The sequence below is a fragment of the Manacus vitellinus genome, unplaced genomic scaffold, assembly GCF_001715985.3.
Source record: "Manacus vitellinus isolate BGI_N305 unplaced genomic scaffold, ASM171598v3 scaffold_7_pilon, whole genome shotgun sequence".
Taxonomy (NCBI): domain Eukaryota; kingdom Metazoa; phylum Chordata; class Aves; order Passeriformes; family Pipridae; genus Manacus; species Manacus vitellinus.
The window spans coordinates 7063431-7086503 of NW_021940813.1; the positions used below are offsets into that span (position 1 = coordinate 7063431).

General features: G+C 35.2%; 1 protein-coding gene across 7 annotated transcripts in view; it reads left to right on the top strand.

Moving 5' to 3' along the window:
* The window catches only part of DMD (dystrophin), a 991087-nt gene that overhangs the window by 651050 nt on the left and 316964 nt on the right, over window positions 1-23073 (top strand). For all 7 annotated transcript variants that reach the window (XM_018084043.3, XM_018084032.3, XM_018084034.3 and 4 more), the window contains one exon: window positions 12435-12670. In XM_018084043.3, the coding sequence (XP_017939532.3) occupies window positions 12435-12670 (236 nt within the window). The remainder of the gene's footprint in view (window positions 1-12434; window positions 12671-23073) is intronic.

A 23073-nucleotide genomic window follows, 5' to 3' on the forward strand; every position in this document is an offset into this window, starting at 1 on the left:
ATGCTGTAGTTCAGCATGTGTTTTTCTCAGAATTTTCAAAAGCTAGCTTTAAAAATCCTTGTGCATTTCATTATATGAACCTGAGAATATAATAATGTGTGTAAAAACAAATGTACAAATCAGATATTAGAGTGTCTGTATTCTTTATAGCAGCTAGCAGAGTATAATTGAGACCAAGAATACTCAAAATAATTCCTTGGGAAAGACTGAACGATTTAGGGATGTGTGCATCTACAGTGTTTTCAATCCTAATGGAAACCTGTGTTGATATTTAAAAATATGTTGTGTGTAACCTTCACCATTTAAAAGAACTGTACTGTCAGGTATTTAAATGCTTTCATAGGGGATGTGGTAGATACTTAATTTTCTAGAACCATTCTCCACAGAATGAACAGCTAAAAATCCAGAGTGTGCATCTGTTATGATAAGTAGTTCTACACTGAATAAGAAGGCAATGCTACTGCCAATAGTCCATTTTAGTCAACTTTGGTTTTAGGACACCAGTAAAGAAAACCACTATTATGAGAGTTGTAGTAGAAAGAAATACTGTTTCCAATAATGATTATGTGTCTAGAAGTGTATAGTTTCTGATACTTATGCATATTGAATCTAAAGGAAATACCTATTTTTAATGTTATAATTTGGTTTAACTCTATGAAATTTTACAAAATAAAATGCAAAGGAGAAAATGATTAGGGAAAAATGCAGTAGGGAGGTATCATAGAGAATACCTTGAGGTCCTAAGTCATTAGAGAGCAGTAAAAATAGACTCTTCCTTAAGTCAGCTGACCTAACGAAGGTTGCTCACTCTCCATATGTAGTAGAATAGTAAAGAAATAGATGATTGCCTAGATGATTGCCTTTACTTTTTCTTTTGGTTGCCTTTGAATGAAGGATAAAAAAAATTTGTCTCTGTAAATAATTTTAGCAGACTTGAGTTCGAATCATTTTACTTTATAGTCTTATGTAGTAAAGAGGTTCACAGATGCCAGCCTGAGATGGCCCTATTATATGTACATTGCCATATATCTGTTTTGTCCATTTTATTCAAGAAAGAAGTGTCTAATCATTCCATCTGATTTTCATTAAGAAGCTTTTTCACTTCTCACATATGTGACACATCTAACAAATAACAATATGGCACGAAACTGAATCAGTTACCATTTGATTGGAGATTTTTCAAGGTCAGGACCCAGTTTCACGAGCAGTTCTATTTTTCAATACAGCTGACATCAGACACAAGCTGAAGACAAACTTGTCTAATAAAGCTTTCAGATTCAATTTTCTCTCTGCATATAGCTTCAGGAATCTCTGGAGGTCATTCTCAGCATGTGCTGCAACACCAACAGGGAGAAGTAATGAAAAGCATCTAGATAAAAAGCTGACACTATGCCTTCAGAGCTGCATGAATAAAAACATAATAAGCAAGTTTAGAAACGCAAATCTCTTTTATTCTCAGAATTTCTATCTTGATCTTCATAGTATATCTTGATTTGAGGATTTGTTTCTGGATTATCTGACAGGTAAAAAATACACACAAAATACACCTAAGCCACAGAAGCCCAATTTAAATAAAAACAAAGGTTATGCCTTTATTTACCATCCTATTTCAGAGGTCTTGCAGTAGGTTCCTCTTTAAAATATCTGTAATAAACAGGTGTGGCAGTGCAGTTTACAAAGGGAAGGTGGACTTCTACTTTGATTTTTCAGGGCTCAATTGATTAAATAAAACTCACTCTGGGTTTCTACTCAGAATTTTTATTGTACTTATTGTACTTATACCTGTGATGAAATGTAAATCAAAGTGAAAACAGCAGTTGGCTGCTTTGCTGTTATTAAAGACAATATGGAATCTAGATCTACTTTTGCTATTCTGTAACAAGTTGTTCAAAGCACAGCTGTCAAGATTTATGATGTGAATAAGATTAATGCTGTCATCAGTCTTTCAAAGGACCGGATTCACCTATTTCATTTTTAAAATATGATCCAGCATTTTCTTCTGAGGAGCAGGCTTTGCAGCTTGCTTTCTTTCATTTAATTTCTTGATCAATAGTTAGTAGCAGCAGGATAGGCAGGATTCATTTTGATTCAATCCCATGAAATGTAAATTGCAGCATACTGTAGAATTCATCAAGCTATTATTGATAAGCTAGACCAGGTGAGAGCACAGAACTAAGTTACAGTTAGGGTCGGATTTTTTATATGGCTCCCGTAACATGGATAGCATTCTGCAGAATCCAATGTTAACAATTTTCAAGAAATGTGGCAACAACACAATTGTGTCATTTTTAAAACACAGATAGACATTTGAACAACAAGCATTTGAATTAGTTTATTCTGGAAGATAGGGAAAAAGGATTCTCACTAGAGTTCCTACAACAGAGTATCTGTAATAAAGTGGTAGTTTACCCTCTTTTTTTAGTTTTCTGCCTCAGTTTCTAGCTTTACATCTTTAAATCACACTCTTTTTTTAAAGTGCTTTAAGCACTCTCCCTCTCCCTTCTTTTTGTCACAGGCACCTGAATTTCTTAATATCTGATTATCCAGATAATATCGGCTTCCAAATAGCACTAATCTCTCTATTTTCTTTCTTTTTATGTAGTAATTAGGTCTATTGACAACTAAATTCTGTGAAAATGTCTTTAATTTGATAGAATAATAGAAAGTCATAGGTCATTCTGCACATAACTCTCTTGACCTTTGTGCTTTTCTTTGTTGACTTGTCTTTTTAAAAGAGTAAAGGAAGCCAGCTTTTCCTTGTGAAAGGAGCAGTGCTCATTGACATCCTGGTCATGCCCTACCAAAAAATGCAATGGCTCTTTGACATCCTTCCTAATATTTCCATGGTGATTGGAGCTACCACAGAGTTAGATCTGCTCTACAGAGAAACAGCCAAGCAAGGAGTTTAAGCGAGTGTGATCACAGTTCATGAGCAGCTGGAGGCCACAGGGAATGAGGAATAAAGCTCATAATTGCTTCTAACATTTCTACTCTAGTCAGAGGGCATGAGACGATGGCAGAACGACAGACTTGTTCCTTAAACCATAAAGGGCTAAAAGGAGAAAAAGGTGGCAAATGAAAATCTCTTCTCTTCCAGCTAGAAAACTCTTTAGTCTGGTTGACATGAAGCTTGTCACTGAAATATCAGGCTACTGACTTTGATTGTATCAGTGTGAAAAAGCAAGGGACATACAGTGATGGGGACAGGAAGGAAGAGATTTGCATTACTGATATTTCCTTTAACAATAGATTGCTGGTCAGATGACACTTAAGTTCCCAAAGGGAGTTCTTCATAGGGTGAAACTAAAATAGCTGGAAAAGCAGTAGAGTTTAGTTTGACCTGAAAAATAAGCATTTATAGGTGTTTTCGTGGGAAAGCTTGACAAGTGTTTCACAAAGTAGTACGAGGCAAGGTATTTTAAAATTTCTAATGAAAGAACAGAAGGTGCTTGTAGTGATTTCAGGAATTACTTTGTCAGAAACAAAGTGACAGTGATGACATTGCCTTTGAACAGCTGTTTTTAATTCTGCAGAATTTTTCTCTTGAAGAATAAGGGTAGACAGAAGCTTTGGCATGAATACCGTAACATTGTTAAATTAGCTAACTGAACTCTGATTATTTCACAGCTTCTTCAAACTTGTTATGTTTTTTTTTTTTTAAGCTACAAGGTGCCTAAAATCCCGAAACAAAATGTTTTGTATCTGTGTACAATTTCTTACACCTTTTTTTCAGAGTTCCCCTTGGCCAGGATGGCAATTTATGCCTGTTAAATCAATTTATAGATCTTGCAAAATTAGAAGAGGTGATTTTTTATGAGATTGTAAAAGTTGGAGCTGCTGGTGAGTGTTTTTCCTTATATCAAAAAACTAGCTGCCAAAATTCAGTTACATGCCAATAGCAATACACTGGAAATGTAAATGTTGTCATATAGATTGACATCCAATTGAAAGCTGCATACTAAGTCAAGGAACTTGTTACTTTACTGACAAAAGGAATGCTGAGAGGTGCTTGCATCATTTGTGACAGATGTTGTCACAACGTTTTTTGTAAGGCAAGTATGTGACAGAATTTGATTCTACAGCACCACAAATGCTGTAGTACAAAACATTCATTTTCATGAAACCCTGTTGTAACAACTGCAACAACTACTCACCGAAAAAGGCTCCTATCATTTGGAAAAAAATAAATGCCTTCTGTAGTGGTACAAATAGTACTACTTTTAAAAAACAGCTACGGAAAAAAAGGCTGCTTTCAAAAAATAATGCTTGACTCCTTGAACTCTTCAGACTGCCCAGAAATTATTGTGTGTGTTTCTGGATATTGGAAAACTTAACTAAGAATGCAGAAATCAGTTACTGAAAATGCTCAGAGGGAGAGAGGGAATAAATATGAAAAATGAAATTTTATTTCCTTATTAAAACATTAAGTAACAGCAAAAGTACTATTTTTAGATGACTTTAAAAAATAAAATTGCATACTGACAATGCCTTAATATTACCAGAAAGACTCCTTGTATTGATTCTGTCTTAACACTTCAAGAGATCCCACAACAGCCTGGAACATTTTCATCAATACTTCTTTATTACAAAATTTTAAGAGCCAACCAGGTACTTTTATCCTTAAAAACCCAAACGTGTAAGTAGTACTCATAAGGTAAATAGCTCCATTGACTGTACTTTTGCATTTGTGGATTACTGCTAACTTTTACAGATAAATTAGTTTTAAATTGTTTGTAGTTACGTGGATCTCTTTGGGATTCAAAGCGTTATTGCAGTGTAAAGTTTGTAGCATTTCTGTTCTCCAAAAGGCTGACTCCCTTGATGCAATGTCTTCTTAAGGTTTCCTTTCAAAGTTCTTCTGAAAAAGGTTAAAATGGTTATGTCTGTAAAATAAATGGGAAATGTTTATTTCAGGACTGGTTTAGAAAAAAGCCCGTGTATCACCCTGAAACATGAAAACTCACATGTGTTGAATGCTCTGAACTGTTTTCTTTGTTGTCAAATGTAAAACTTTTTATCAGAGCGATGAAAATATTTATTATGGGTCACCATGAATGAATGTAAGTAGCAATTTAGTCAAAAGCTTGTAATTATGTTATGAAGAAAATAAGCCATTTGTCCAAAATTTCCATGTGATAATACACACAATAAATACAGAAAATATTCAGTATGACTTCACCTCATTTTGTGCAAACCAGTATATGCAGGCTGAGGATCAGTAACCTCTCTGGCCAGACATGTAAAGTCTTCCACATGGAACAATACACCAAATGAGAAGCTAAAACTAGCAGAAGAGGATTAGAGTCACAATCATAATAATAGTTTATTCATTTTAGTTGAGCCAGTCTGAATTTCCTACTTCAAGAAGTTTTTCTTCTTTGCCTTTTAGAGCATATATCATGAGAGCTTAGGGGAAGACTCAAATGAGTACTGACAAAAGAAGATAGAGGGCACAGTCAAGCCAGAAAGTAATTGTTTCTCTCATCTCTGGGTTCCTGGCACTTCATATCAAAATTAAGACAATATTGATGGGGAGGGATGACACAAATGTAAACATTTATTATTATTTTTGCTTTTGTTACAATAAATAAGAGATATTAGCCTTAACATATGTTTACTTTATATTATGTCAGTGTCTCAGCAGTTGAATCAACTTCAAATTTTGTGAAAAAGCAACTAATGGCATCAAAAATTGATTATTTTAGCAGTAGTAGAAATATTGGTATCAGTGTTGTAGATATTTGTTCAGCTAGCCTTTAAACTACTAAACAGAAAGAAGTAACAAATGCAAGCATGTTTTATATATAGTTTGCATAAACAGGAAAGGTTTTTTTTACAGAAGAGGGATATTTTTAAATCTTACCCATTAAATTGAATGTACCAGGTTTGGGGTTTTGTTTACATTGTGGTCTGAGTTTGGGTTTTTTTTCCTTCTGGATTTTTTTTTAAAACATTATCTCAGTATTGTAAACAGTGTTGACACTATATAATTTCAGAATATTGTTTTCAACCAACTTTTTAACTACGTTTTGATAGTTAAATAAACCTTGGTAATCTTAATCAGCGATACTGCTATAAACTGAATATAGATCCAACTACCTTCACATAGTATATGAAAGGGTCTTGTGCTACCTTTTTTTTTTAGTTTTTGTCTGCTGATTTCTCACACTCACTAAAAGTGATCCATTCATAACCTAGCCTTTTGCTTTTCAATTTTTAGTGGGCCCATCAGTCATGTTGAACTCTGCCTAAGGAAAGGTTCTCAGGGAGTGCCATGACAATGCTATATTACTAAAAGGAGACTGAACTTTGGAGCAGTTTATCTTTTAGAAAGGTTTGGATGGAACAATCGGTCCAAGCAGACTAATGCTACCTCTGTTTACAGATATATATTACAATCTTCAATTGGTTTTGTACTACCTGCCCCTGGTCAAGTAATAGTCCAACTAGGATCAGATACTGCAGATTTAAAACTTTTTCTGCCACATGTAGAGCAGTCAGTTGAATGTTTACATACACTGTGCCAGGATTATTGCCATTTACTATCTCCAGTCTTAGCTGCTTCCTGCCCAAATCGTTCTCTGTCCTTACACTATTTCCAATGTGGTTTTTGGAGAATGTTTGAAAATGAGAACATAGCTTTACAGGACCACGGAATAGCTGAGGTTGGAAGGGACCTCTGGAACTAATCTGGTGCAACCCCCCTACTCAGACAGGGTAACCTAGAGGAGGCTGTCCAGGACCATGTTCATGTGACTTTTGGGTATTTCCAAGAATGGAGATTCTGCAACCTCTCTGGGGCAAGCTGTCATCCTGCAGGGACCAGTCACCCTCGTAGTCAAAAAACACTTCCTGATATTCAGGGGGAATCTCCTGTGTTTCAACTGTACCCATTGCCCCTTTTCTTGTCACAAGGCACCAGTGGAAAGAGCCTGGCTCTATCTTCTCTGCACCCTCCCTTCAGATATTTATACATGTTGATGAGATTCCACTCTGAGTCTTCTCCTTTCTGGGGTAAACAGTTTGTACTCTCTCAGGCTTTCCAGAAGGGAAGCATTGGCTCTGTCTACCTGTTGGCAATGATCCTCCTAATGCAGTCCATGATAACATGAGCCTTTGTCACAAGGGCACATTGATGACTCATGTTCAACGTGGAGTCCACCAGGACCAAAGGACCACGAGTACCTTTTCTGCACTGACAGCTGGTCAGCTCCCAGCCTGTGCTGGTACATGGTGTTGTTCCTCCCCAGGAAGTGCAGGATTTTGCACTTCCCTTTGTTGAACTTCATGTCACTCCCGTCAGCCCATTTCTCCAGCCTGTCAAGGTCCCTCTGATTTGCAGCACAACCTCTCTTGCTGTGTCAGCTGCTCCTCCCAGCGTTGTGTCAGCTGCAAATTTACTGATGGCACGCTCTGTCCTAACAGTCACGTCCTTAGGGAAGATGTTAAATAGGACTGGACACAGGAGTGACCTCTGGGCAGCACCACTACTTACTGACCCTCAACTAGACTTCATGCCACTAATCACTGCCCTGTGGACCCAGTGGTTCAGCCAGTTTTCAGCCCACCTCACTATCTGCTCATCCAACCCACGCTTCCTTAGCTTCTCTGTGAGAATCTTATGGGAGACAGTGTTGAAAGCCTTCCTGACGTCAAGGCTGTCGACAACTGCTGTTCTGCCTGTATCTGCCAAGCCAGCTGTTCTATCATAGAATGTGAGCAGTTTGGTGAAGCAGAACTTCCCCTTGGGGAATCCATGCTGCCTATTCCTGATCACCTTTTTGTGCTTCATACACCTAAAGATTCTCAGGATTACTTGCTCCATCACTTTCCCAGGGTTTGAGTTGAAGCCTCAAATTGACCTGTGGTTCCCTGGGTTCTCTGTATTATCCTTCTTGAAGATGAAAGTGACATTTTCTTTCCTCCAGTGTTCAGACACTTCCATTTGCCATGATCCATCAAAGTTTGTGGAAAGTATCCTTGCAATGACATCTACCAGATCCCCCAGCACTCACAGGTGCATCCTATCAGGGCCCATGGACTTATTTATGTATTTCCACTTTGCTGAAATATTATCCAATCTGACTCTCTTCTACAGAGGGCAGTTTTTTAGAAATCTAACTTCTGTATGTGGAAATTACCTTGAAGTACCTCCTATGGTCAAAGAAACTACTAACATTACACTTCTAGTTATCTTGCATAAAGAGAAAGTATTTGCAGCTCTTTGCAACAACAGGCCATAATCTGAACTTTGTGCTATGCAGCACTAAGTTAACTTCAGCTCAATGTTTATTTACCTACTTATGTGGTTTATGTAACTGAAATCCTTAGGATTTGGTAGCTTCTACCTATTTTTTTGACAGACAGTGGAATATGTTCTTATTCCCATTGCAACCCAGTGTTTGTGATGCAAGAGTTTTTCTTTACACCGAATGAAAGACATATCAAAACATCTTTCTGTTGTGTTTGAAGAAATTCAAAGAAATTAATTTTACAATAAATGGCTTAGTCACACTTCTACATATAAAAATGAGGATGGTAAGAAAGTTCTACCAGATTTTCCTAAGACAGAGAAAGAAAAGTCTGAGAAAGCTGACACTTACCTTTCTACTATAAATTTAAAATTCTAATGCTGTTTATTAAACTAATAATAGCAACATTAGAAAACATATTAGAAAACATAACTTTTGTAGTTATGTTTTAAATATAGCAGTACACATTTACTTGTAAATCTTTTTCTTCAAAGAGTTTTAACCTTGACTTTCTACTTTCTTTTGAATCCCTAAGGGGTCTTTAGTTTTGGTCCCTCTCTTCATCTTACTGCACAGACTATTTTAGATCTAAACTTTAATTAATAATCCCATAAACTATCAGCTTCTTTTACCTGCAATGATCAAAATTATATATAATGCATAACGATTTGTTACGAATCATTAAGAGCTTTGGGAATTAAAAGGAATTGCAGGCACTTACCTTGTATTTTAAACTTATCACAATAACACATAATGTGAATGTTCCCTAAGTGTTCATGAAATTAAGTACAAACTGTTACTCATTTATAATCTATAAAAATTACTATGTATGAAATATCCCCAATATTATTACCAAGTCTTCTTTTTCTAAGAATTGTTTTTACTTAATATTCAAGGCTAAGAAAATTAGGCATTAGTATTCTATTAAAGTAGAAAAAGACTCACTTTGAAACATGATTTTTGTCTTTAAAAGCTGATTAAATATTGAGAAAATTTTATCTTAGAGATACAATTCTCTACGGGTGCATATTTTCTAGATTTAGAGTTGTGGGTGGAATTTTGTTGGCAATAACTTTTGATCAATGTAAAGACTTTATTCTGAGTTCAGATTATTAGAAAAAAACATTCCTTGCTTTCAAATTTTAAAGTTGGTAGGGTTTTTTTGGGTAATAAATTTACATTATTTATTATAGTTAATCAGAGCTCTGTTGGCCACTGTATTTCTACTATTTTTCTTTCAGAACTCCTTTGTTACCCAGAGCATTTGGCAATATGTAGCCCTTTCTGCAAGTGTTATTGGGAGTGAGCACCTGGCATGGAGGGGCTGTACTGCATGGGAGAACTTAATGTACTCTTAACTTTATTTCCTTAACTTTGAAGGACAGAGAGAGATGAGACTGTTCATTTATCACTGGAACAAGTCTAAAGAATAAATCAGTCTCAGAACTGTCTTTTCAGATCTCTCTCTCTGAGAAGTCTTCTTGGATTTTAAGAATATGATTGTGGATGCTTTAAGCCTGTAGAAAACTGGTTGCATAAGAAAAAGGAAAAAATGCATTTTAGTAGTTGACAGAACTTCACCTGTGTGCTGCTGTGGAGTTTAGTTGTTCCAAATTGAGCTCACAATGATAAAGTGCTTGTAAGATGACACTTGAGACTTCCCAGGAATTAAGCAAAACCTGCCTGGTGTGCCACGTTCCAGTCAGCAAACTGCTGCTTTGCCCGCAGAGGGAATACTCACTTGGTCTGTCACTGAAGTCAGTGTTGCCTGTGTTAAAATAACAAATTCACTGAGTGATGATGTCTGTGCATATGCCACAGGGTACAGGTATCCTTCCTCTGCTTGCTCAGAGTGAGTAAAATGCAGCTGGGTTTCCTTGACTAAAACAGGAGCAAAGTTTAGTGGATGTATATTAGTCTTATTCATTGTATGAAGGATGTAAGGCTGGTATCTGCCTTAATTGGTGCTGCTAACAATGGAACTAAAGCTCCAGGCTAGACATGCAAAATGAATTAAAATCTATATCCAGTTACTGTGTTATTTCATCTCTGTCAAAAAGCTTTGACCTGGTAGATGCAGTTACCTTACATAGCTACAACTTGAACACTACTTACAACATTCTGAAGGATGGTTCAGAACATTCCTGTGAACTGAGGCAGTTTTGCTTAAAGACTTTGGCTTGAAATGGGTGTTGGAAGGGCTTTGAATCTTTTGGAAGTGTTGTCATTTTTCCTGTCTATTTTGTTCCTGTTCAGTGCCTAAATAAGGAGCTTCATTTGTTTTGAGTTGTCAGTTTGACCCTCTCTTGAAACACAACACTGAAGGGGTGCGGGGGAAATTCTTTCCTTGCAGTTACTTCATTCTGCTTTTCTTATTTTTGCATTTAATATTTGAATTTCAATTTCATGACACATTTTAGTTATTTTCACTCCTAAAGTTTAACATTACAGATTATTTACAGGATGCAAAAATTACTAATATACTCTTGATTTCATCCAGTGTACTTCAGAGCTCAATAACCAGTTGGAAATCACAGCTATCATTCTGGTTTTTTTTTCCCCCCTATTCCTGTTCTTTGTTGTTTCATTGTTTGTTAAGCAGCAAAAAGGGCTAATGGGAAATCACCTTCAAAACTGCACATTTGTGGGATTTATTGTCTTAAATTCTATTTGTCCTTCTGGTTTTGTGGTTTATCATATCACTGAAGTGAACCAGTATAACTATTAAATAAATTGAAAGATGAAGTCCATGATATGTTTTCATGATGTGTTACAATGGGATAGAATTTACTATTCGAATATTTGAAAAAAAAAAAAGAATCTGATTCTAGTTTTGCATTTATAAATTACTTGTCCTGGGGAAAAACAAACAAACTTATAAAAAACTCCCACCAAAACCAAAAGCAACAAATTGTTCCCTTTGAGTTACAGAAACTGTCAGTGCAGTTCTGGATAAATCATTTCAGAATGAGATCTGTTGCTATATATTGTGTAGTTAATGTTGATTTATATTTGTCTATTGATTTTAGTCCCTCATTTATACATTTCTGTTGAATGAACCATGTCATATCTGTGCAAGCATGAAAAAAGAGCAATAAGGGACAGGTACTGTTTCAAGTGGCATTTTTGTTCTTGTGTTTTCCCTATTTTAGTATTTTTCTTCTTTGACTGGTCTTTTTAAAAAAATGAGGAAAAATTAAGAAAATACAATTCAGTGTAGCCTCATCTGCAATAATATTGTCCACAGGGAATTGCTTTTGCATGACTAACTGGAGGGCAAAAATAGTCCAATGTTTCACAGACATCTATTTGTAAATAGCTAAAATCAAGAAGAAAAAATCAGTCTTGGTCTTCTGAATGATTGCATACCTCTCTGTCCAATGGTAGCAATCTGTGGCACCTCATCATTTTTGCTGCACAGAAAGAAAATGTGCTCCAATGTTGGGTGCTTCCCCATTCCAAGCAATGAATAATTAACAGATTATTTCAAACATAGCTAACAGATCAGGAACAGACACTAAGAAGAGGATGAGTCCGTTTTCTCCAAAGAGAAGGGAAAAAAATCCACAAATCTCCAAATCCACAAATCTCCAAATAATAGCACATAATATTTTCAAGTTATGAGGTGAAAAAGTAAAGAATCAGTCAAGGTTGAACTTCTTCTTGTACAAGCTTCCATATTGGTCACAGAGCCTATAGGAAATATTTGGTGGTAATGGTAAGTGAGGAGATTGTTGGTGAGAAAATTTCACAACTACAGAGTGACTTGGAGACTGTGGAGGAAACCTGCTTCTAGATACATGGTCAGGCCATAATACACTGGATAATCTGACCAACTCTTTTCAATTACTCATGTGTAGCAATACTTAAATGACCTTGAACGAGAGGTTCTTAATACACTACAAACTTTGCTTGTGTTACTGCATCCCACTGGTCTTTTAAGGATGCAATTTGAACATGATGAGAATGCTGGATGTTAAGCAGATATTATGATAGAAATACATGGAAGAAATAAATTCATATGTTTTGGTTTTAATTTTGATTTTCAAATTTTCAGTAGAGATAACATCAAGAAATGAGCTTACTTCTGTGTTACTCTTTCTACCGCATAAATTCTGTTACTTAAATAAACATTTATCATAGTTCATTTATTCAGTAATTTTAGCATTTTTTTTCTTTCAGTAACTTCTGGTGAAACTGTTGCTGTGGATACACAAACCAGGGTAACCAAGGAAACCATCACCTTCAAACCAGAAATGCCATCTTCTGTGCTTTTGGAGGTTCCAGCCTTGGCTGACTTCAATAAGGCATGGGCAGAACTCACTGACTGGCTTTCTCGACTGGATCGAGAGATAAAATCTCAGAGAGTGATAGTAGGTGATCTTGATGACATCAACGACATGATCATCAAACAAAAGGTATGAGAAACACTGATTTTTCAAGTTGAAAGCCTCATGATCTTTATTCTGTCTTATATTCTTTCCATAAGGAACACAGGAGAGATGATAGGTTGCAATACATGTAGTTGTTCTACTTTATCCCTTAAACACAATTACTGGATGAAATGTTTAGATGATTAATTGAGCAGAAAAGGAAGAGTATTTAGTATTTTCTCTGGTATTTAAAGCAGATGTCTTTATAGTGCTTGTGCTTAAGAGTATGCAAGCCAATGGGTGAAATATAAGAAAGAATTGCACAGTAAGCTCCAGGTTGCCAGCAGGAAAAAGACCCTGTTAGATACCTTTTCATATGTTACTTCTGTAATAACTTTCTGAAAGGCTTATATGCTCCTGCAGTTGATTTATCAAAAGCTCCTCAGTTCTCTTACAGAAAACAACAGCTCATTAATGCAATTGTTTTGTCAGCAAAACTGCATCAGTGTTACTTATCTTTGAAAGTACAGAAAAATATAGAAATACATGTGCAAGGAAAAAAGAAAGGCTAAATCTTAGCTACTCAGTAGCAATAAAAGTAATTTGGTATTATACGCTTCAAAATAATTACCTGCCTTCTAGATTTAGCATTACTCAATATAAAAGATTTGGCCTGCATGTGCAAAACTTTCCAATGCTAAATTTCCAATCAGTTCAGTTCTAAACTGAGTTTAAGACTCTATTACAAGATTCTCTTCTTCAGTCTCCTCCTCTTCCTCCTCATAATAAAAAATCTGATTTATTGTGAGAAAGATATTGACATTCTTTCACTTTTCTTAAACTAGAAAGAGTGGGAGAAAAATTGGATACATTTTTCTGAGTATCTGTACTAAGATGTTTTATTAGAAGATATGCTGATATCTCATGGGGTTCATTCTGCTTGTTTTCTTATATTTCCCTTTTTCCCTAGTGTTTTAAACTTTCTATTTTTGAGACTTTTGGGTTTTCCTATCTTCTAGATAAATAAAATACTTGTTTCATCTTGATTAATGATCATAATATTTATAAAGTAGAATTATATATGGCTTCATTAACTAAAATATCTTTAAAATGGCATGGGTACATTTTAATAACTTATAATTGCAGTGTCACCTACACAGGGCATTAGGTTAAAATAGCTGTTATGTCATTGTAAAGGTTGAGGGCCAAAGAAGACTTGTTTGCACATAATCTTTTAATCTTTTTCAGAATAATTTTGTTTTTAAAATTTTATATTGTCAAATACTTGGTTCATCATTATACAGTTTTCTTACTTATGCCTCACTTTAGCATATTATTCTGGCAGGCAAAATCCAAAGCTTGCTTCCCACTGCAGATGTCTTTGACTTAAATATAAGGTTAGATTATTAACTCTTGAGAATTTCAGTTAACGTTATACATGTTATAAAATGAACTGCTTCATATTTGCATTTCATCTTTATTCAAGGCTAAAATATTTTAACACTAGTGCAGTCTGTTCCTGGCTGGGTAGCCCTGTCTCTTTTTTTGATACCATGCTGTGCTGGTAACAAAACCAGCAGGAAAACTCTTTTTTGTTGTGCTTACCTCTCTAATTGGCTGTGCAACAGAATGTGACATTTAATATATTCTCTGATGAAATGGAAGAATCAATGTCTAAATATAGACTGCAGTTCTGTTAACTGTCTCCCTCTTCTCTAATGATCATCTTAATATCGCTTAATACATGGAAATGAATCTCACGAAATATTTCATTCTTCTTGTAAATCTATCACTGGATTATTAGGTAAGAGTAACACACAGAAATTTTCAAAACCGACAAAGAATTCTAGGTTTGTCAAATAAACTCCTGCTTTCTTATGTGTAGGGTGTCTGCAGCAGTATGTGAGCTGATGAAGTTGGACATGTGGGTACTTGACTAATCTGAAAAGTCGGGCCAGATATGACCTAAGTTGGAAATCCAAAAGTAGTGCTTACCTCCCCTGATCTTTATATTCTGTAGAAGATTATAGTCATACCTCTCCTGTGGTTGTGATTTAAAAGTCATTGGAAGTCACACTATTGCATTGTGGTTTATTTGGAGAGTTTATTGCATTTTTACAGGCATCTCAGTAAGATTTAATGAAAGTTCCATCTTTGTAGATTGAGCTGTTTTTTTAAAAACGGTTTTCTGACTTCAGGTATAAAATACCATCTTAACACAGCCAACTGCTTCCCTTATACAAATTCATCATTACAGAGATGCATGCTCCGTGAAGGCTGTTTTATTATAATACATCTCTAGCTGCTCACCCAGAATTTAGAACACTTCAAACAGCTACTCCTGTTGGTGTGCTTCCAAACTCTTACTCTTTTGGGGTTTTGTTTCTATTTCATATGTCATTCAAAACAAAGAGCCACATTTCTAATAAGAAATTGAAATGTCAAAGCAAACATTTCAAAAGCAAAGAAATCCCATATCCTAGCGATGTACGTAACAGGCCATTTTCCAAATCACCCAGGTAGAAGTAAGTGGCCTTAGGTTGTCCTTTCTTTCACAGCAGCATGTAATGTTATTGAAGCTCCATCTCTGAGGGCATTTTGGTTAAGTTCCCTTCAATTTGATTGTGTCACAAGATCACAGCCATATTTTTCCTCCATAAAATTTAAGACATCATTAGCCCTCACTTGAACTTTGCTTGGAGCTGATCACAGTGAATTGGTACTCTTGTGTGAATAGTATGTACACTGGTTAATTATGGAATAATAAAACTCAAAAAAGACAACTATTCCAAAGAAGGCTCATTTTAGTGCAGCTTCCCCTTAATGAAAGAAACAATACAAATTAAATTCTGCTAAGTGATGCACATAATATATAGTAAAAGGAGTGTAATAAAAGAGTAGCATAATGCGTAGTCATTTCAAATATCTGTAGTTAATCTGTCAGTCAAATGAGCAGTATACATTTCTTCCAAGCAAATGCATTACATATTTCAGTCATCTGTGATTGTACATATCTTGTTAAATTCTCTATAATTAAACTAAAAGACATTAAAAAGTGTGTAGTAAAGATATTTAATACCAACATTAGTGTCATCCATGTTTTCATTAAAGGAAAACTATTCTACTTTACTCATGTGCTTGAAGTCTGATGTTTTTCAGGATTTGATGCTTGATGAAAGAAATGTATAGCAGGCTCACAAGAGACTCGTGTTGTTTCTTTAGAAAACATTAAATGAAGCAAATAAAGTTCATGGGAAATACTGTGGGTATATAATATGCCAAGATGTACGTAGGTGAGGGACATGACAGAATTTGGTTTAACCAGCTGCTTCATTTCAGTGTCCTTACTTCAAAACAATCAACATGTTCTATATTCGAAGGTCAGGTGGGGATGCATAATAAAAGAAAAAATTGTAGACTGTGGAAAAGGATGATAAACTCCATTTTGCTACATTGTAAAAAAATGGAAACCTTACTTAAGATGCCAACAAACCTTTACTCAGAAACTCTGCTTTGGCATCTTTGTATTTTGAGAAGGAATAGATTTCTGCTAAAATTAGTGAATCATGGATGCTGTGCAAAGCTTGAGGGTAATTAACAATGCTGTTCTAAGGGATGAAGTACTATCATCTCCTTAAATTTTGAATTCTGTCTATGGATTTTGTGAAAGTATACTGTCCATCCAAAGTTTTTGTAATGTATGTAATTGAAAATATGGCTTTTTATTACACTGGATGAACATAGATTTTATTTAGTAAAAAGTATTATAATAAGTAAGATTTTTAAGGAATGGGACTACAATTTTCAATGCTTACTTTGATTCTAAGAGCATTCTAAGGTCCAATCTTCTCTGTCAGGTGCACTGGAGAGGATTAATCTGAAAAAAGTATTTATGTAGAATGAGACCAAGCTGGTTAGTGAGACTTTTAAACAAAGAAGGGGAAAAGGTACCTTTAGGTAATGATTTGTGTCATCTGAAAGTAGTCATACAGAAAGATGTAAAGAATTTTTTCTACTTAATTAATTTGTCACTACTCAAAAATTAAAAAGTAGGTTTGATCATCTGTTAGTTAGAGAAGCAAATAAAACTGGAATGAGATGTTTTCACTACTAATTCTGAATCGATTTGTCAGTAGTTGAGAATCTTGTCCAGCTGATGGATTTTAAAATAAGAATTAAGGGAAAATATTTGTATAAAACTGTGCAATTAGCAGATTTCAGAAGAAGGAGTGGGCTTAGTTTACCTTCCTCTTATTTGAGGAATTTTTACCTGTCCTTTCTCATGGTTGTGTACCATACATATTAGTATACAACTTTACATTTATAATTAATTATATGTGCATTTTCATATGCAACCTTACAATGAATATGGTGATAGATTAGAAGAATGTCAAAACTCCTTTCCAACATAAAATGTTGTGGGAATAAAAATATAGTTTTCCAAATTTATATCTTGTTATTACAGAAGCAACTATAAGTTCCAAATTAAAATTTAGAGTTCTGTATTATGGAGTATGAATCAGTGTATTCTAAATATGCCTATGTTGAATGAAAAGTTGTAGTTATAGCCAGAGACATTTGCATCCGTGCACATAGTTTACGTCAGAAGTGTAAGCTGTAGGCAAAGCGGAGTCCTCAGCTTTTTGGATAGTGCAATTTAAGGTCTACAGAGATTTGAAGAAGTTTCATATTAGTGAATATGAACAAAAAGACCCACATAGCACATCTTCCAGTAATGTACTGTTGAAGAACATCATAGAAGATTTTACACTTGGAACTGAACCTTTTCCAGTCCATGTGATGTGCTTAAAGGGAAGAGTTTGTTAGTCCAGAATCCAAGTGTGGTGCCAGTAAGTTGGGAATTTACATTCACACTTTCTGAATCAAATCTCAGGAGCATATTTGCCCCATGCTTCCCAGCTGTCATGCTGCTTTGAGTTTTGAAACAAGTTTTGAAACTTGTTTCAAAAGTTTCTAGGATCTTCTGTTTCCATATGAATACACAATTGCAGACATTCCCTGGGTTACTGTTGGAGCAGGATAAACAATCTCCCAAAGCAAGGCTGGAGCTGAAATGGATTTGCCACATGTTGGATGATTCATTACCATTTTTGTGCATCCTCTCTGATAGCAGAACCCTACACATGACCTTATGGCTTAAATGGCATGCAAAATCTCCTTTACCTCTATGAATTTCACTACAAGATATATTCGCTCAGGAGGAACTATCATTATTTTATGTGTATTTCAGGGTGTTGTTTTTGTTGTATTTAACATGGGGTATCTAGCAGAATTCTTATTTTATACTGTCATGATGTGAGATTTTTAAAATTTAATCTAAGTTATGAGAAGTACTGCAAGGCTGGCTTCAGTTTTTGAAGTGAATTAAAAAACCTTATAAATGAACAGATTTTTAAATATATTAGAAAAAATTGGAACCACCAGATTTGTTCACTGAAAGGTTTTTGGTTTTTTGTAGAGTAGAGGCAAAGGAAAAAAGTCTTTCAGCCTTCAAGCTTGTTTCTAAAGGTTAGAAAACGCAGCAGGATGTTCTAGAGGGCTTGGAAATCTGAGTATTTAAAAGCAAAGGGGAAAAAAAAGAAAAGAAGTCTATTAGTCTGAAAATTGGACCTCAAGGGATATAGAATATGTGTCAGGAGACTCTTTTTTTAATACTTTGTTGCTCATAAAGACAACTGATATTTTAAACTAGCTTGGCCAGCTCATTACAGTATGTTAGAGTATATTTGTTTTCTGCAACAGTAAAAAAGCTGTCTAAACACTGTCTTTTGGAGAGTGATTAACATCTATTTTTTTATTTTTCTATAATGTTAATCACTAGGAAATGCATAAAAATTGTACCTCTAAGGGTCTGATTCTTAAGTCATTGAAGTAAAAGAGATATTTTCATCATTTTTCAATTAGTTTTCAGTCAGACTATAGATCACCATTCAAACAAAAAATAATACGACAGTTGTGCCCAAAGATAACTTTCCTCTGTTTGCTTTTATTGGCCTATTGTGTAATAATTTGGGGTCTTTCTTCCTATTCCTGACAAATAACCTCCTGGGAAAAGAGAAATTATCATGATTAATACAACTGTCATCCTGTTAGTTTCAGCAAGGAAAGGATAAAAGTGTAGCAACTCCTTGTAATTTGTTATTTATATGTTGCGTACTAGAAGCATGAACATTTCACTAAGGCTGCATTTTTCAACAGTAAATTTTTATTTTTTTTTTTTTATTTCTAAGTCTGACCTATCATATAAGTATAAATGACCTATTCCATCAACACTGAACCTTGCCTGACCTACTCTTTTATCCAAATCAGTCTTTTATTTTGTGTGTTTTCATTGCACCAGTATGTGCAGCTCAAAGACCCCACTGCATTGGGTCCTCTACAAACACAGCATGGGTATGTAAAGAGTGTTTACAGTTATGTGTTGTCCATAGAGTGGAGATGGGGAAATCCTGCTTTTTGGAAAGTGTAAAAACTTCTTAAACATTCATGAATTTTATGTGTGCCCAGCCAGCATAAAAAGCCTAACTTGGTGCTGGGCTGAATTTAATAAGGCTCTAGCCAACATGTCAATAAAAGTAATCGTTCCCCTTTAACCTGTGAGATGGCATCTGGAGTTATGTGTCTAGTTTGGGCTGTCCAGTGTATAGTAAAGACATGGAGGGTGTCCAGTGAAGGACCACCAAGGTGATCAGGGGCAGGAGAGCATTTGGTAAATGGGGAGAGGCTGAGATCTGGGCTTGCTCAGCCTGGAGAGAGCTCAGAAGGCACCTGATTGCTGTCTGAAGCCATTAGATGTGAGACTGTACAGAAGATAGAGCCAAATTCTTCTCAAAGGTCCACAGCAGAAAGATGAGAGGCAACAGACACATTCTGCAGCAAAGGGAATTCTGATGAAATATTAGGATAAAAAATGTGCATGATGAACATAATAAAACACTGGAACAGGCTGTCCAGAGGTGCTGTGGATTCTCCATCCTTGGAGATATTCATCACACAAGGATAGGGCCTTGTGTGACCTGATGTGACACTGAATTTGGCCCTATTTGAACAGTGGGTGGGCAAGATGATCACCAAAGGTCCCTCCCAACATAAGTTATTCTGTAATTATATATGAATGCTACTCTCAAATAACAGGATTCTGTGTTCTATACCTTATCAATGAAACACACTTTAAAGGAAGGAAAACATGGCTTTATACCCTGCTTCGTACCACTCTCACTTCAGATATGATTTGCTTTAAGGGCTGGGTCCTGATAAAGTTTTGAAAATCTTTTTATTTCTAAATAGTTGTGAGGATCTGTTAAGACAGTTACACAAGTTTTAGGGTCCTATATTTTTTATCAATATGCGTTATTAGCAGTAGTAACAAGAAAATCTAAAAGTGGCTTTAGTTTTATTCAGAAATTGTGGGAAATATAAAAGCAGCCTGTTTCTAAATAATGATGCAATGTATAAAATTCCAATCTAGTTGTAATCATAAAATGCAAATTAAAACTAGGGGGAACAATTGTATATTTGCTCATTTTATTTGTGCGGAGATGGAGCTCTTCTTAGAGAAATAAGTTTTCCTCTGTAAGAAAATAAAGACATCAAATCCCAGCAGAGCTTCCTAATGAAGCTGATCTTGAAACACAGTTCTTTTATGTGGAAAAGAAAATGACCCCAGAATTTTAACTAAAAAAAATCTACAATCCTGAAATGTACTCTATTGGTTTCTCAATGTGCCAAGGGTACTCTGATACTTCTATAAACACATCTTAATAATTATATAGATTCAGGGAGTTGCTAGCAGATGGACAATTCCCTCTTGAGGCAGAGCAGCCAGCAGTGTCATTTTCATCGTTTTTCATGAAGGGATTGTTTAAAAAAATATCACTATCTTTTTTTAAGCTGTGAGATGTGTTAAATAACTAGTTTCTGGTAAGTTAGCTCTATTGCAGTAAGGCAAATTCTTGGAATTCCTTTTTCTCTTTTCCCAGTAGAATACTATAATAATTTTTTGCACTTAGAGAAGCTCTCATGGAGACTCCTCTGTTGATATATGTGTGTATATTGTTTTTTAACACTCAAGTTAAGTAATGAAAACTACTCAAATAAGTACTTTACTCAAATGTAAAGAGACAGACATCTTAGCTCACTAAAGCTCCACTGCAATATTTAAATTTTATGCTATGTAGAGATACTTACAAGTAAAAAGGGAAAATTTATAAAAACACTCTAAGAGAGGCATAAAAGCATATTTTTTGGAGGGGAGCACAGGGTTCTTGAAAATTTTTCTCCATTCCCTTACCATTATACATATTGATTTCTCCATGTGACCCGCCACTACGCATGTGTTGTCACTAGATTTAAGATGAAAAAACAGTAAGTTCTTGTGGTTGGGGGAAGAGAGGCAAATAGTGGGAGACAGAATTGTATGTCTTGGAAAGCTGGCATTATGTGGGGGATTCAGGAGAGAGAAAGCTCTGGTCAGAATGTGTCTAATCTTTACTCCCTTCCCCCATCTTCTTCACCTTTGTGGAACATTACAGGCCTGTTTGCTGCTACCTGGAGTCCCCTTTGGCTCATCTTTTCTTCCATATATTCTCCTTTTATTTCTACTAAATTGAATTTTATATGCAGAAGATAAGGACAAAATGTCTGATTTTTCCTAACACCTCTAAGAGCTGATGTCATTTGTTAATGATGAACAACATGTTGAAGAAATGTTAGATTCTAGCGTTTCAAGACTCTCTTCTCCTTTTACTAGTTAGGGATGGTGGTGGGATGGGGTTGTAAGGTTTGTTTTGTTTTGTTTTGTTTGATATAGAAAAAAATCCCTCCATTACTTCAAAAATAAAATCTCAAACCTTCATATAAGCAGACAACAAATTTACCATGTAAATAGACAGAATAATAACTTTGCAGGTTACTACTGCAATGATATCCTAGAAAATGGCTGAATGCACATGGAGTTTGAAATATGAAAGTGCTACTAGTAAAATTATAAGACTGTGTTTTCCTCAAGAAACAGAAAGTATTGTTCCAAATTGAAACAGAGAATTCAGCTCTTCATACAATCAAGTGCTGAAGGAGGACTTAATTAAAAGGAAACTGCTTTTGTAGTAAATGTGGGCCATTTCACATTACTCCAGTCTGTCATCTGTCTCTGTTGCTAGCTAATATAATAAGCAAGGTAACAAATCAATTCCCAGAACTGTGTTCCACTGCTTTTGTGGACCATTGCTCTTATTGAGCTAAAAGATCAATTTAACTTATCACCGTGGCACTCCTAATGTTCAGGTGCACATGTGAAAGATTTTGTGCAGCCAAATGTGAGTTTCATACATGAGATTTAGTTACTTCAGCCAGCTCTCAACTTCCTTTTTCATGCTTCTGGATTTGTCAAATTCTCCAGATGAATTGTTAAACATGGAATTCGCACCGGAGTTCATGCAGTTCAAATATCTACTCTGTAAGCTCAAGAAAAGTTTTTCTGTTAGACACTTATATGTAATTCAGTAACTGTAGTTGTGTTCTACTCACAGAAGTACAGAAATATGAAAGATAATGTTTATTTGTGTTTTTCTTATGGGATTGTTGTAAAATGTCCAATCAGAAATAGTAGATAAAAGGTAGGAAGACCATTTAGGGTAACAAAGTATGAACTAAAGTGATCCACCAAAGAAGAAAAATATGTAATGTTTACTGTTCATTTTTCTGTGCTTAAATAACTAGGTAGGGTATAACTATCCCAAATGTGCAGTTCTAATTTGTTAATGACTACTGATATTAAAATTTTGCTAATGTCAAATCTTAAAAGTAGATTACAAATTTTTAATAAATGCTCTTTGATCCAAACTATAAAAGTGCAATGATAATCTTGGGTAGATTTCCTTTTAAAAAAGAATCCATTGAAGTGGAAATTAGTAATGGAGTCAACACTGGAAAGATGCTGTAATGCAAGAGAGCATTATAATTGTTCAGCATCTCATGCACCTGGCCTTGCTTGTTTATAACAGGAATGTGGAAATTGCTTAAGAAGGAAAAATAAGGATTAATTAAAAAAAAAAGTATAGAGGTAACAAAATTTCAAAGTAGAGCCATCAGAAAAATTTCAATAATTCTAATTGATTTCTAGACATGACTTTTTTTCTCTGTGAGCAAAAAGCATTAAAAAAATTTAGATAACATTTGAGGATTTTGTAGTTCTGTGTAGATACAGTCTGATTTATTATTGAGGAGATCATAGTTGCCTGAAATTCAAATACTCTAACTTGATTAGCAACTTGATCAAGACTCATGTATATGTATGTTATCTCTGAATTCCATAGAAGGAAACTGGCACATCTGTGTTTTATTCTGCCTGTTTCCAAAGTGGATGGTTGCAATAGGTGACAGGAAATGCTTCCAGGAATGACTTATTTCTCTCAATATATGCTCACTGA